Here is a 16,976-nt window from a genome sequence, read left to right as displayed (position 1 = left end):
TTTGTAATTTTAACTGAAACTGTAATTGGCATTGTTATTAACCACTTCAGTACAATGACACCTAAGTAGGTGTCCTGAGGTGCGAGTGGGTACACAAGGATGCCAGTATTGGCGTTTTGATTATATTCTTTATAGTTGTATATGAGTTACCCCCAAATTCTGTGAACGGTTTGATCACATTTTCTGTGTTTATTATTACTTAGAATAAAAGAGAATGAGTAATACAGCAGTGACTTTATATTTTATAATGCGAGAAGTGTGATACATCATTCATATGGCGGCCCATACTATGCAAGAGAATGTGACTTATACTAAAATTGTTAATGGCAAGTACTTGACATAAAACAAAATTCCTGTCATAGATTCATAAAGCACAAAATTAATTTTTGTTTATACTGTATACATTGATGACCACACTTAAAAAGTGGGATTCAATTTATAGAAAAGGAAATGGATTTTTTTTATCTTTATCTTAGCACATCACTGCTTTTATCACTGAATTATAAAACAAGAATATGTACTTTATAACTTGAACAAGTAATATTCCCTAAGCTGGAAATGCGACTATCTATATACTTCTCATATCAGTAATAAAACTAAATTTGATGCAGAATGCATAGGTAAATATCAGGGCATTAAATCTTGTCCCGTTCTATATTAATAATATACCCAGTAGTTTTTTAACTACAAATAACAAATGCATTAACCAATGGTATCATAAGTTCACTAGAATCTATATACAGTATATAACTTTTGATTAAAAACAATGCACTTGTTTGTTCTAGAATGTGCTCAGTATATTTTAAGTACTTTGAGTCCAAGTACAAATCAGCCTAAAAGTACCATTAAAAAATACTTGTACTTGGAGTACCTGAACTCTAAGTACAAGTACATGAACTTAACTACTTCAGTATGAGTCAAATTCTTGAGCGCAGCATTGGCTGCCATATATATATGATGCATCACACTAATCGCATAAAATATAAAGTCATTCCTGTATTACTCAGTATCTTTTACTCTGAGTAATAATAAACACAGAAAACATGATCAAACAAGTTCACTGAATCTAGGGGTATATATAAATATATATATATATATGTAATCATGATGCCGACACCAGGATCCTCATTTACACTTGCACCTCATGATGCCTACATAGGCACTATCATACTGAAGTGGTTATGTACAAGTACAAGTGCCAAGATAGGAGGGAGGGAGGAGGGTGGAGGGGAGTGGAATAAATGGGAAATGAAATGGGTGGGAGTGATTTCTATGCCTTTTTCTTTTTGGCTACCCCCCGTGTAAGGGGGAAAAAGCCTTTGGTATATGTATGTATGTACAAGTACATATACTTGGACCCAACCCTGATGCCATAGCTTCATTATGTTCATGGCTGTGCACATGTATGTTGTTAGGCCTAGGCCTACTACATGATGTACATGTAGGCTAGGGCTACATGATGTATATATCACTATCAGAGGAATGTAAACAAACATGGCTGCCAGTCACAGTTATCCAAGTTTTACTGAATCATGAGGTTCTGCCAGATTGAATGAAGATCCTTGGACATTATAAAAATAATAAAATGTATGAACCACTAAGTTATGTTTATCCTGTGCATCCATTTGACCAACAACACATTGTTTTTCCATTTGTTTTGGTCACTGTCCTCACCATGTTCAGTCTGAACCAGAGTAATTCTCGTCCTTAATGTCCTTGTATGTGGGCTCAAACACATACACTCATAACCCTCCTGATCCTCAAGTCTCCTGTGACATCAACCAATTCTGACCACTCGAAGTGGATGAATTTTCATTATCACTCTACAAGAAATATTTTGATGTATTGAGTCCACCATGGTCAACATTACATTGCACTATGCAATCAACATAAGATGGCACTGGCAATTTTTTTTTTTTTTTTCAGACAATGGATGTTGGGGCAGAGTACGGATTAAACACAGATTGGTATCTTCAATTAATGGAGCAAATAGGAGAGAAGAAGAAGAAGAAGAAAAAAATAAGGTTTCAAGATGTGATTTACCATACATATATGCAAAGTAGTACATATGCTTTGTGTTTATCTTTTAATTACTCCACTAAGCTGTATTGTTTTGGTCAAGTTGGAAGTAGAAGCATGACCAAAGTATCGAATCACGCAATATATATGCACTACAATATTGATAAAAAACATGGCATTACTGTAACTAGTTCCTGAGTATGCCATGGGAGTGGAAACATGATGAAAATATGCTTTTTTTATTTTTGTAGTCAACTTCCTCCATTATTACTAATTGTCACATACAAAGTCATAAAACCTCTTCTATCTGGAGTGTTATACATTATCATATCTATCAAATTTAAATTTTATGATTCCTGGTGATACCTTTTATGGAATTTCTTTGATTCATTGAACTTGCATCATTATTTTGCCACAAATCATTTATAAACCCCCCCCCTTACCTGCATACAAAGTTGAGGGTTGTTTGGGAAATTGGGATTCTTGTTTTAAACATACATTACTACAGAGCCACATTTATAATGAAACTATGTTTAGGAGGTCTTGTTCACTTCTTGGACTACATTACTAAATAGTTCTTTTAATTCTGGCAAGCTGGGCTTCCTCACCCTCTGTTCTAGCACTGTAAGCTCTTCACTTCACCCTTGGTATCAATCAATCTATTGCCCCCATTTTCTTTTACAGGAGACCTGTGGGCTAAACAAAGCTGGGTACAAACACTAGTTGCTGTTGTCCTTCCCTAGACTATCTGGTTCTATCTCCCTGGGGAATCCCATGGCTGGAATGGGGTTTTCCCCCAAATCCCTTTTAGTGTGTATTGTGTTGTTGGTGTGTGTGATTGTGTACAATGCAGTCTTCCATGTTGTAAAGTACGAGGTGAAATGTTACATCCTGGACTGTTATCTGTGATATGGTCATCCTCCCTCTTCTGGTTCCACCCACTGATTACTTTGTTCTTGCCATAAACAGTGGGGCTCTCATTTTTCATTTGTGGTAATTCTTGATTGAAAATAGATTCCTCAGAAAAACTGGACAACAAAATGTTTCTCAACAGACTTGTGGGCAATCCACTGGCTGTTGTTGGTTATTAGGGAGCTGCGAGTCTCTTCCAAAAGATCCTGGTCAACAGACTGACTTCTAAAAGAAATCGGACAACAATTCATAATATTTTTGAGTGACTTGTGGGCTAACCTGGTGTCTATTGTCAGTTAAATGGAGCCATGAATTTTCAGCAATCAGTCTGTGGCCCTGGGGTCAAACTGATTGAAAAGGATTGCATGTGGTCAAGTAAAATTTTGCAGGCAAAAGACCATAACATCATTAAATTTTGTCATTCACATGAACTAAGCATCTGCAATGAATAAGTTCTGGAGAAAACCCTCATTAGTTCATTCCTAAATAATCTATGATTCACCATCTAAAATAAGGATCATGATTATATCAACATTTATACAATAATTTCAACAGAAGCAAGAACATTCACCTTAATTCCACACTAGCCCTAACACTGCAATTACCAAGTTGGAATGATTGTTTGTATATAATTATGACTTCCCTGCGGCAGTTGTCTTGCTTGTTGATCTGGCCCTGTGTGTGCGAGCATGTCAACAATTTCTCAACCTTAACTCGCTGATAATGGTGATAGTTACTGTATAATTTTTCGGGTGCCACCTGGCAATAACTTGTTCAAGTGATCTCTCCACACCAAATCTAACAACAGCAAACTCAATGCATACACTCAGTGATGAATTATGCAAGTCCTGCATGGGCTCCTAATCTCAGTGAGACACCACAACACCCTTCAAATCATACAAAACAAAGCCCTAAAAACAATTACAGGCTGCACAAATACAACACCTACAGACCATTTACACCATGAAATAAAAGTCCTCAAAGTCAAGGACCACCTCGACATGAGAGGCACACAAACACTTGCTGCAGCCACCACAAACACATCACACCCGCTACACTACATAGCAGAACACCCACACACACCAAGAAACAGTAAAACAACACCCAAAGACCTGTATCACACACAGATACTCTTCTCTTCCTCCACAACCACCAAATACCAGCCTCCGGAAACGTATTCATAATCATATCACTCACCGCTCCATTAACACACTGAAAGACAACACACTGCTGCATGCCAGACCCCCTGATATCCACCCTTCTGAATCCTCTCTCCCACGAAAGGACAGATTCCACCTGGCCAGACTGCGGTGTGGCCACCACCCAGCACTTCTAAGCTACCAGAAGAGGCTGGATGACCGCATTGTGAACAGCTGCCCAGGATGTAACACTTCACCCCCATACCATACAACACATAATGGAAGACTGCATTATACACAATAATGCACGCAAACAACACAACATACACTCTATGAAGGATTTGTGGGAAAACCCAGTTTTGGCTGTGGCATTCCTTGGGGAGACGGGACTGCTCGGACAGACAGTCTAGGGAACGACAACAACAACAACAGCAAACTCTTCACCTATGCGGATGACCAATAGCCAGATCATAGCCAAACAAAACAAATAAACAGCTGCTAAACACAAAAACAATTTTATGTTGGCAAACTGGAAGTGTAGCTAAAACAAAGAATGGCTGCTGCTCCTCAGGAATAACCAATAACATTGGTTGCCCCAACAACCACGAGTCAAAGAAAAAAATATTTAACTGTCAACTGAATGGCCAACTTCAACTACAAGATAAAACCCCTCAACATGCTTGGCTTCATTTTTGACATGTCTCTTTCCGTCCATACAGTACATACCTGACAGTTAAAAAAAAACAAAAAAACATACATACTAAGGTCAGTAACAAATAAGTTTTGCTCAAAATAAAACATTCACAAATTTATACAAACAATTCATAAGAGCCATACTTGACTATGTCTCCACAGCATGGTTCCCAGCAATCTAATACATCCTATAAACACAAAACAAGGAATGAACAATGGCCAGATGTACTTAAAACTTTCCCAACAGAATATCACTTGGAAGCCCAAATCCTCCTTATACAATAGCACATGAAATTGACTGGCCCACAATTCTATGCAAAGCTCTCAAATCCACCTTGACTGACTTTAGGGCTAATCCCATAACTGTTGCCAGTTACCCGAGTGATGTGGATCCCCTACGTGACACATCTGGGGGAACCGAGATCAGTTTGATCATCATGATGGTACCTTGAATATTCTATCCATTTTTCGGCAATACCTACCCGATCCTAACCTAATTAAATATCTACACAATATCAGGATATCATGGTAAGTTATAATATCTTTATAATTTACCAGAACAAGAATGGCCAGTTCCTAGATTGCATGCAGTGGAGCAAGCTCGACTGTACAAAAACTATCAAGCAAAATATCTTCAAATTTGCAAACATTTATCTACACTATTTATGGCAAATTATGACTGCATCGCTGATCTGCCAACATTTCTTGAATTTTCTGAGGTCTGGCAGCAGCGGTAGATCACTATGGCTGTGAGGACTGACCTTGGAACTTCAACAAGTAAACCAGGTAAGTAAGTCTTTGATTAGATTTGGTTGTGATGGATAAGACAAGGTAAGGATAGGACATTAACACCATCAAACAGGGGGTGGATTATTAAAATATTACCAGGACAGGAGTAAAACTGATAAAATTATAAAACTGATATCATTTGCATGGTTATATCATCTAATATGACAACACTCATCTTCAGTTATAGGATTTTCTTTCATTAACAAAACTTTTTGAAGTAACATACTGATAAAATGTGACATCAATGCAGATAACAAATTAACTTCAACAATATGCCATGTTTGATTGGTACAACCATCAATGTGGGAGTATTTTGAAAATCCTAACCAATATCTAGTAATATTTATCTTAACATATCTTAAATTAACCAAACCTAACCAAAAGCCTCAGAAAACTCGGATAATAATGGCAAAATCGGTGATATAACTGTCTTAATCAACCAAATGATCACCATATTGAGACTATAGCATAATATGCTATTTTTTACTGAAGAATGACCTGGGTTGGGAGAGGCTATTTGGAGGATATTGCTTGGTCAGTTGAAAGACTGGAAGAACATGAAACAATAGCCAAGTTAAGATTTCAACCTACAACAATTACTTCTATCAACACAAGACGGCATGCACCAAGGTAAAAATTTAGAACTATATCTTGTGCAATTCTTAGTAAACCTTATTTTCCCTACAGTTTGAATGTAAACATAGCTACAATTGGTGATTCATCCAATAAGGATGTGAAATTCCACAACTTATGAAAGACAGTGGGCTCTTTTTATCATAATTAAAAATCTGCTTGTATTTACCTGTACTATGAAAACACCATTTCATCCTAAAGTTCCTATACTGTGAATATAGCATTCTGGTCTACAATCACTGTACTGTGACCTTAGCAAGGAAAGTAATTTCCAACAAACCGTCACTTAGAAGCCAGGAGTCGTTCCATGCACATCCATTTATAGTGGAAATAGCCAGTCATGCTGGTTACCAAATACAATGGATATTGTGTATCCGTTTGCAAGCAGTGTATGGTGAAAAAAGTAATGCCTTGGTTAGCCACCTCCCTTATAAGATGGATGAAGCCTTTAAGGTATATGTTATGTGTGTACTTTTCAGAATTTAAATTGTAAAAATTTTAATCTTTTCCTTGGAACCTTAATATTTGGACTGGGGGTACACAATCCACAAGTTTCTAGCATTCCTGGGGGCATCTGGGGAAAACTAGGACTACTCCTGGGAGCCCACTGTCCTTGGCCTGGGTCCTGTGACTCCCACCCAGAAAATGTTGATGATGATAGTAATAATAACAACCCAACTCGCCGGACACTAAACAAAGCCAGCTGGCCATTTAAGTTAACGAGCATCTAATAAACACAGCGAACTTCCTGTCCCATTACTTTCTACATGATGGTGTGGTCCACCTTTACCTTAACAATTGAAAGTTGAACACGAACTTAAACCACTCCAGAAAAACTTGCAACAAGAAGATGGAAGAGGCATAATAAATCATCTTTACCATTTAATATAAAACTTAAATCATGTATTAATTTGGGTAATAACTCCCCGGCAGTGAAAATACGACAGATTTCGAAGAATCCTTGTTGGGACAAGGTGACGTGTAACTTCTAACAACCCACTGCGGGCGACATCGCCGATCAGCTGATTTGTGTCAAAGGATATGTTATGGTTTTCATCTCATAAATATACCATCAATACTACTCCTTCCCATATTAACATGACGTACTTAACACTTACCTTTGAACAAATAATCGTACTCGTCGTCTCTATTTCCCATCTTTGCAGGTAAAATATGAAATAGTAAACAAAACTACTTCGTCGATGAAAAACACTGAAACAAAATAATGAGAGCCCGATTCACAAAATTATCACTTCTTTCATGCAACTGACGTCTTCTAACTATGAAATGTAAGACTTTCAGAGTCATTCACACATAGATGTTCAGCAAATAACACGATAAAGTGGAGGGCCTTCCTCCCTAAATACCAAGATGGCGAGCCGTTACGCCTCTCTTACTGCGCATATACTAATTTCAGTTTGCGCAGAATGTCGATACTCCATATACAAGATCCGAACGCCTTGTGCAACTTACAATATATGTTGGATTTACTTTGATCAGGTTTCCTATTTTTCTCTTGTCGATAGCAACCAAAGAAAACGGTATTGGTTTATCAGTATATGAGAGAGAATGGATTGAAATTTCAAATACTGATGTCATATTCTAGGAATGTAAAAAGAAGTAGAGTGGTAACATTGTGTTTCATAACATATTGAAAGTTATGACTGTTTCTTATTTTGAAATATTAGTAAATGATTCAGGTGATTACAGAATGCTTATTTCTCATATAGCACAGGTAGGACAGTTTTTCTAAAATACTTATAATATTCCTATATTGAGGGTTATCTGAGTGTAGGATGTGATTGCACAATTGGAATTTTTCCTACATCTTATGTTACCTCCTCCAATTTATCTTTATAATTCCTCGACACTTCCTTTAAATCATAATGCATAATTATTTATATAATTCTACTATGGCTAATTATCTTGGTCATTCGCAATTATATATATATAGCAGCTCATAATTGTTAGGTGACCAGAAACTGAAGGAGTGCAAAATCATACATTGTTCTTTTATTTTCGTGTTTCCTCCCCCCTTTGATGGCCAACTCACCTTACGTAATCATAAGTATCTAATTTAGGTTACAGTACGGGGAGATAAGAAAGAAAGAATGCATAGATTGTGTGCATGAACCTGCCGCGTTGAGCTTCACAATCCCTCCCTTGCATAAATGTGAGACCTTCTTTCCATTGCATAGTTTACCGATGAGTGTTGTTTGTTCTCGCCATCCGAACATGCAGAGCAAGGGTTATTACGGCTTCAGCAGCAACCGGACATTTTTTTATAGTAATCCCTCTAAAAAGCACGTCAGCCCGATGTTGACCCCGACCGCCATTACAACGAGTATCACTTGCCCTAGTTGTCTGGGGGCGGTTTTTATCTTTCCATTATGGCTGCCGCTAGGCGGCTTTACTTAGTCGTGTGTGGCCCCTTTGGTAGCGTCCACTAGTTTCTATCTATATACAATGATAATGGGAGGCACTGCCAATCTCGGATGCCTGATAACTTCAGGTCACATTTGCTAAACACTATCATAATCGGCGATATCGGAGATCGCTCGGGTATGATTTCGGCCGTATAGTATTGTTTCCTTTCTAATAAATACCGAGGAAATTATTTCAGCCATTTTTGCGAAGTAATAGCTCACAATGGACGAAACACATGCAAACTACTGGTAAAATATGTTTGAATGCGGCCGTATCTAAAGACATTTTCTGAGCTAAAAAAACAAGGGATATTCTTTTAGTTTAAATTAAAAGAAAAAACTTATTGATAAGAAAAATTTTGTTATTTTTACGTAAAAACAAAAATTAATCTCGCTTGGAATTTTTACATTTTCACTTGTACTGTACTGTACTGTAGGCTACTTGTATCAAATAACAAGAATTCAAATTATTGTTGCAAATAATCACCAAACAATGTTGTTAAGTTTTGCAGAAAAACTTAGACTGTTATTTTTCATATCTGAACATAGTTGTATAAGTTAGGAAGACTGCGAATTTCTTGTTATTGTGGTTATCGTTGTCGCCATTGTCAGCAGACCGTGTGTCTCGCACACATTCCGATGTCATGGCTTCGTTACGATGGAGACAAGTTTTCGCAGGACAAGTATCATCCAAAAGAAGCATATTTTGGGCCAACGGGATAATTTGGGCAAATATTAAAGAAATGATGCTGAAACGAACATAAACAAGATAGCACGGTGTGAAATGTGAATAAAGTTTACTTTCCGGTTCAGTGGACCCCCATAATAAATATGAAGTTTTTGTCTTGCCAGGTTCGGAAAATTGTTCAGCATAGAATAAGGAATAACAGGTGAGCATTCCTATGGTAAAAAAGTTAATACGCTATTTTATATTAATTGATTTTCATACAATTCCTGTTCACCAGTCTTCTTTTGCATAACTTGCCTTCTTCCGGTCTTACAACTTTGCCTCCAACACTGAACAGTCCACGAGACTATAAAAATAACCGAGCAAGTGGGCTTGCCCCACATCTATCATAACTCTAAATTACTTCCATTTCATTCTTTCCTTCCACTACACCCCCATATCCCCCCTTCCCTCCCTCTCCCCCATCTTATCTATCCTGGCTGCCCAACACTGATTTCCTCATTCTCTATTTCCTCCTTTGTGTTATCATCACATTCGAAACATTTTAAGTCCCACATTTGTAGATTATAGCTGGTAATGCAATATTTGAATATACACTTGTGACACCTTTTTTTTATTCCATGCCCATGATATATTGTTAATTTCATCATTTGGCCTAAATTATTACATTCTATGATTCTTCAAATCCCTGAGAACTATCACTACTGAATATATTTGTTTTACTTCGAACTTTCAAGTTAGATATTGCTTTGGTTTTACTCAGTATATTTCTGGAATGAGAATGTCATTTGCAAAGCTAAGTTGATTTAAATGTTTCCCCAGTTTTCTGCCATCTCGCCTTTCTGAAAATCGGTTCAATTCAAACTTTATATAGCTTGGGTGATATTGCATCGCATTGTCGTACGCATTTCTCGATCTGTGTATTTCCTGTATCTTTATGTATTCGAATACATTTACCTGTTCTAATAGATGTTCTGTAGAACCGTTTAAATGTTTTCGCTTTCACCCTGTTCGCGTTTAGTGCTTGCTATTGAATCTCTACGGAATCAAATGCTTTTATTGTATTCTGTTGATCAGATGATTCATTGGATGTATATGGACTGTATCTATCATTGTTCTCGTGCTGGTTCATAAAAACAGAAGAAATAGTCCGTTTTAGTCTATCTTGACAAAATACTTTGAATATATTCGATAAGTTAATTACGGTGGTATTCTTAAAATATATTTCCTTATATAAATGTTATATAAATCATTGGAAGGGAAATATTTATATAAGGAAATAATTTTAGAATACCACCGTAAGATTCTCAAGGTAGTATTCTTAAAAAATCTTTCCTTATATAAATCTTTCCCTTCCAAGAATTTATATAAGGAAATATATATATTTTTAAAGAATACCACTGTAAGTTGTTATTTACTAATGTCTTTCTGGACTTTCTTTTATGAAATACAATCGCAAAAAAATTTAATCATGTTTCAGGGACGCAATAAACTTCTTTACCTTAGTCTCCCAGATCTATCGATATAACATCTTCTCCAGGTGCTTTTCCTCGTTTGATATTTTTAGAGAAAATGCTACATCTTCAACTGTCATTTCTAGTATACTACTAAAATTACTGAATCATCCACTGTGACGAGTAAAACTCCTAGCAAAAATCTTCTACATTTTTTACCATGTTTCTACATTTAATTTCTAAATTTCTGTTTCAAAGATATTTACTGCTTTCACAAAGATATTGTCTGCGCTCGGCTTGTTTAATACTTTTACCTTTCTGAATAGTTTCTTCTATATTGGTAGTTTCTAACGTGGGCAGTACGCCACACAGGGGGGCAGTTTCACTTTTAAAGTGGTCAAATTGAGAATGAGTTGTAAACAGTGATTTGTTCCCTAGTCAGACTGTGAGTATGAGTATGTGTACGAGTTAACATGCACGGTGCATATACAGTATGCACATGTGAAAATATTTGCGTATTTACTCGTACATGTGTAATAACATATGTATATATGTATGTATCTGTGTTTTTATGTTTTTTATTAAAATTGATAAACACTGTGTGTCTGAATGATGTGATAATTATTGTGACTTGCGTGAATTAATTATATAGTGTCAGGGGGAGTTATACCGAACAGTGTTACTTTTTACGAACAAAGTTTACAACTGTATGACCATAATCACAACCATGAAATGGCTTTCATACTGAAATTTACTAAATGACATGAAGAAAATAACGAATTAATTCGTCCTAAACATGTAAGAAAATCGTGCCAAGCCGCACTGATGCTGCTGGAGTAGCCTAGGTTCTTGATGTTGTGAGGATGTGTATATCTTATATGGTTTATCTGTCCCTGTCCTCGCTGACAATTTATCGAAGCCGACAAAAAACTGGTAAAACCCACCAGGATCTTCCATTTAATATTATATCTTGCTGTGCATATGTATCTGACTTGTCCTTTTTAATGGTGAGGATTCGTTAGGTTATGGATAGGTTATCAATGAGTATAACCTGAAACTTGCTGTGTATGTGTATCTGACTTGTTCTTTTTATGGTGAGGTTTGGTTAGGTCATGGATAGGTTATCGTCGATGAGTATAGCATTTGTGAGTTATTTAGTAGATATATTTGAAAAAGCCTTGGTATGATGAATAAAAAACCTCAAGGAAAAATACAACTTGTTGATGCAAAAGTGGAAATATTTGGGTTTATTACATTTATAGAGTTGTGTCAAAAACACATTTCTGACCTGTTCCAAAGGTATATAAATAAAATAGAACAAAATTATTTTCCAACATGGGTCATGCAGCGCTAGTGGATCTGTCTGATGTTTCAGTGCATTACCAAGAACTCTCGCAAATGCAAAATACTTAGTTAAAAGTTTATTCAATATAAAAGAAGTGACGGGGATTTGTGAATTATTTGATACTGAAGAAAGATATCGGCTTGATATGACTAAACGAGGAGGCTTGAGACTGAAGCTGACTAAATTGGTGCCTGGTATAAAACTTCTCTTCAACATGCAAGGAATATAATGATCTCACAGACTTTAGTCTACTTTATATTGAAGTGAGCTCAATTGTATTTTGCATTTGATAGATACTTTTATTCTATCTATAGTAATCAAAATGATCAAAGTATTACAGAAAAAATATCTTATTCAAAGTGTTTTATATCTATACACTTCGGTTCTCTATTGTTTTGAAACTTTATTTGCTGGTTTTTACGGAACAATCCACTGACATTTCAATATTTTTTCTCTCTTTCTCTCTCTTTCTCTCTCTCTCTCTCTTACCAGCTAATACTCTTTTATTACTTTATTTTTTAACAATTTCTCAGTAAATTCTTGCTCAGTACTTCAACTATCCTTTCGTTTTTTTTCTCACTGTCATGGGTGCCATGTTTTTTGCAAACTTGTTTAGACCATTCAGTGGCCATTTAGGCCTCCTCCACGTAAATAGGAGTTCACGTTTTGAATAATGAGATTTCACAGCGGGGGGAGGGGGTCAGGATTTTAAATATGCTTAGGTGGGGCATGGCAAAAAAAAAAAAAAAAGTTAGGAATCTCGTTTCTCTTTCTTTTCTCCGATCTCTGCCTGAGCTTCTGTACAGCTCTTACTATTTCGCCCCTCCAAGTTTGTCTACATGTCCTTTTGATTAGGTAATATGTACTGTAGAACTGGAGTATTTGATTCCTTATTTTTAACGCCCTCTCTTTCTGTCGATTAATGTACAGTGTTCACTAAATTAAACTTTGTACCCTCGTTAGCATGCTTGTTATTTCTTAAATCTTATTTTTTTCCCAACTGAAATTCCTTCATGACTAGTTTCTTTATATCAGTTTTGATGTTGAATTTAGTTTTGCAGTCTACGTGACGTCTCCAGGGGTTACTAACGAGTCCAGGGGTCTTAGAATTATGCAATATTCTAACTGCTAGTATTCAGATCAGCAAACGAAAATTTATACCTTATAGGATCGGGAATACACCTAAATGGATGACGGACAAGTTGAAGAAAAAAAACCGAGATCGGAATGAAAAACTGTTTTATGTGAAAATGAAAAAGGTAGAAGTACACCTTAAGACAAGGTATAGTGAAATGGCTAGATTGGTTATAAAGAAGACGCACAGAGCGAAACGTAACTGAAGTTCAGGTTGCCAAAGACGCGGGATTTAACACCAAGGGATTCTTTCATCTCTACAGAACTAAAAATAAGGAAAAAATAGGTCTAATTATAGCTGAAAAGGATGTCTTGACAGATACAGAGGAAAACACGAGCGAGGCGTTTATTAGAAACAATTCTCTTAGTATTTACAGGAGAAATATTGGATATTGCATCCCCGATCTTCAGTGGAGGAGAGAGAGATAGACTTACTGACACCAGCTTTAGCAAGGAAGATGTAGTCGAACAGATAGCTACAAAATCACCGGGTCCAAACGGAAAATTTCCGAGAGTTCTAAAAGAGTGTAAACTCTAATTCTGTGAGCAGTTAACGGAAGCGTTTAGTAAGACAGTGACACTGGAATCGTGGCCGTTTTTTGGAGGGCAGGTAAAAGTTGTTCTTGTATTTAAAAAGGGTAATATATCTTCTATGCGCAACTTCAGACCAACCAGTTTGACGTCGGTTGTAGGTAAAATGCTGGAATCAATAACATCAAATGATATCATGGAGGCATAATCAGGCGCAGTTGGTAGAGTTCCCGGCTGCCACTAAGGCGGTCCGGGTTCGAATCCCACCCAGGGCTGAAATAATTTCAGTATTGCTGGGCTGCAGGTTGTTACTCCAACTATTGTGGGAGGGGAGTTGGGTGTGTGTGTGTGTGCCTGTAAGGTCACATCATTACCCATAGATCGATCATATGAGATCTGAGCTCTCTTCCGGAAGGAAAATAGCTGTCGATCACAGCATGGGTTCAAGGGTAAGTCACGTGTAACCAATATTTTATCTTTTATTCTAATGCAATGGGGTACGAGACCTTAAACCTAGGGGTACGAAATGATAGCCAGTGCAATGGTACTGTATATTTACCATGAGAAAGCATAATGTGCATTCATTGTATCCTACTAGTTGACATTTCTAATTTGAAATAAAAAAGTACCTTTGTTCAGTAATTTATCTAATCATTTGTCAGCAAGGTTTGTATCACTAATTCTTTTCATATTGTTGCATTGTACTTATACTGGATGGGGATACGAGGAATTTTTCTGAGACAGCAAGGGGCACGAACTCTGAAAAAGGTTAAAAACCAATGCTCTAATCAAGGCTGCAGATAATAATGATAATTACGATGTTATGTACTTTGACTTAAGCAAAATATTCGACAAGGTGCCCCACCAGATTCTCACCAAACTCCTGTTAGGCGTACCGCCTGTCAATGGTTTGGTGAGAAGCCTGAGTATTTCGAGTAGAATAATTTTTACGTCCACCGGCTTGCTAGGCCTGTCGTATACAACCCTCCTCTTTTATCCGGGCTTGGGACCGGCATGGGGTTAGATTACTAAGTAAAATTAAGGTCCATGACATAGGAGGAAATGTGCTTAGATGATTTAGTAGCAGAAAACAATGGGTCACCATTACCGGAGTAAAATGCAAATGGCGTATTGTTACTAATGGAGTTTCTCAGGGCTCAGTTTTGGGTCCCTTATTGTTCACTCTTTGTATAAACGACTTAGGCAATGGGTTTAATAGCGAGTTAATTAAGTTTGCTGATGACACTAAAATAGGACGCCATATTAGGTCGGGGGATGACGCTGTGATACTACAGGTGAATCTTAATAAGTTGATTACATGGTTGGGGAAATGGCAAATGGACTTCAACATCTCAAATAGAATGTGAAAATGACTTAGGAATGTTAGTGAGTCCTGACCTTAAATCCAGGAAACAGTACATTGGTGCCAGGAATAGGGCTAACAGGGCATTATGATGTATTGGTAGGACAGTTTAAAAAATGGAAAGGTAATCATTAAACTATCTGGCGATAGGACCCATCCTTGACTATATGGTACATTTTTTTTTCTCCATCCTTTAGAATGATTACCAATTCAGTATAATTAGTACACAGGTGAATGACCAAAATTATACAAAGGATTGAAATTTACCATATGAAGACAGGCTTAGGGACCTTAACTTACACTATCTGGAAAGACGAAGAATGCGAGGCGATCTAATAGAAGTATTCAAATGGGTCAGGGCCTACAGCAAGAATCATTTAGATAAACACCCAAGCAAGATGCTGTAATGATTATCATTTATTTTATATTACTTGTTTTTGTTTTGTTATCATTTGTTTGTTTGATTCTCACTTATTATTAGTTTCATGTCAATTTATTATTATTTACTATTTACCTGTTTGTTTATTATTTAACTATACCTATGCATTTATTTACATCATTATATTTTTTATTTAATCATTTATTATTGTTATGATTTTTTTCGCATCCGACCTAGATATGGACCAAAAAGTCTCCTGTCGGCATGCTCCGCCTTTGTGATACGAACAAGGCCATCATATTAAGACAGCAGGGCAGGACACGTAGTAGTGTATATAGATTGGAAAAAATTATGTTTAAGAAGGAAATAGGCAAGATCTAGTTTACCAACAGAGTGGTTAATGAATGGAATAGACTTAGTAACCATGTAGTGAGCGCTGAGTCAGTTGGAGAAGATTAGATAACTTTACGAATAGGAATGGTAGATGGACATGGACATAGAACTGCCAAGTGTAGGCCTTGTGGTCTCTTGCATCCCTCCCCCGTTTCTCATGTTCTTATGTCCACCTAAGGTCTAAATCCTCGCCTCCCTCAGCCTCAAAGACTTTTAATAAGCGTTCTTGTGGACAACATTTTTGAATGTATTCTAGCTCGTATTTACTGTTGTGGTGATATCAAGTCCCTCGACATCCCGAGAAAGGCCCACAGGATTGTCACGTATTTCTGTGCAAAAGAAGCCTCTTTCACGTACCCATGCGGCCTGATATACTATCGCATGAACTGTTACAGCCGAGTCGCCTCGCCAAACCCGGCTCGGACAAGTTATGTCCTTCTTGCCTTGAAAGTTGACCCAAACGAAGTAACTGACGCCGGCGGTGGGTGGACTCGCTACTGAGGTCACTCATTTGTAATGAATTACAATCCAACTTGTTTAATGTGTGAATATGCATATTGAATATTACCCCTACAATAACTGTAATGTAAAATTAAACTGTATTGTTACACGTACAAAACATTAAATGCATCTAATTGCATTGTTCACCGTGCTCAAAATAAAGATTGGCAAGTAAGCGAACTAAGCGATGAAATAAATAGAAATCTGAATGTGATATTCATAAAATTCTTCTTAGCATAGAATGAAAAGAAATGTAAATTCGACGTTTTTGTCACCTAAAACTACATTTACGAAAACTAGACATTTTATAACAACTATACGAACATAACTGTTTTATTGCGGGTGCAGATAACTAATACATCTGTTTACTATGGATACCGTCGTCTCATTCCTGAAAAGTAACTTCGCCGAACGTCTACAAAAACCCGGTATACAAGTTGCTCTCTGGCGGGCACAAGTATTAAAGATGACGTTTGAGGAATTTTTATTTATCAATTTAAACGTTTGGTAGTTCATTTGACGCTCATTTAAATAATACTTTTAGATGTCCATACACACAGCTAATAAATGAGAAAGT

The 16,976-nt window shown here is 36.8% G+C and overlaps 1 protein-coding gene across 4 annotated transcripts in view; it reads right to left on the bottom strand.

The window, feature by feature from the left end:
• The window catches only part of Rab11 (RAS oncogene family member Rab11), a 31,638-nt gene extending 24,021 nt beyond the window's left edge, over window positions 1-7,617 (bottom strand). The window contains exons 1-2 of one of the 4 annotated variants that reach the window (XR_012966853.1): window positions 7,553-7,617; window positions 7,304-7,397 (exon numbers count right to left, since the gene is read on the bottom strand). Coding sequence is in view for 1 of the 4 variants with exons in the window: in XM_076192432.1 (XP_076048547.1) it covers window positions 7,304-7,343 (40 nt within the window). In the remaining 3 variants the exon portion in view is untranslated. Of the gene's footprint in view, window positions 1-7,303 lie in introns of all 4 variants that reach the window. The other 3 variants (XR_012966854.1, XR_012966852.1, XM_076192432.1) reach the window with 3 other exon arrangements.
• Window positions 7,618-16,976: the final 9,359 nt, after the last annotated feature.

Source organism: Oratosquilla oratoria, chromosome 11 (genome assembly GCF_046742065.1).
Source record: "Oratosquilla oratoria isolate Oo_2021 chromosome 11, ASM4674206v1, whole genome shotgun sequence".
In the NCBI taxonomy this organism is placed as follows: Eukaryota; Metazoa; Arthropoda; class Malacostraca; order Stomatopoda; family Squillidae; genus Oratosquilla; species Oratosquilla oratoria.
The sequence above is the reverse complement of the archived record's forward strand: the minus strand, read 5'-3'. Positions and strand labels throughout refer to the sequence as shown.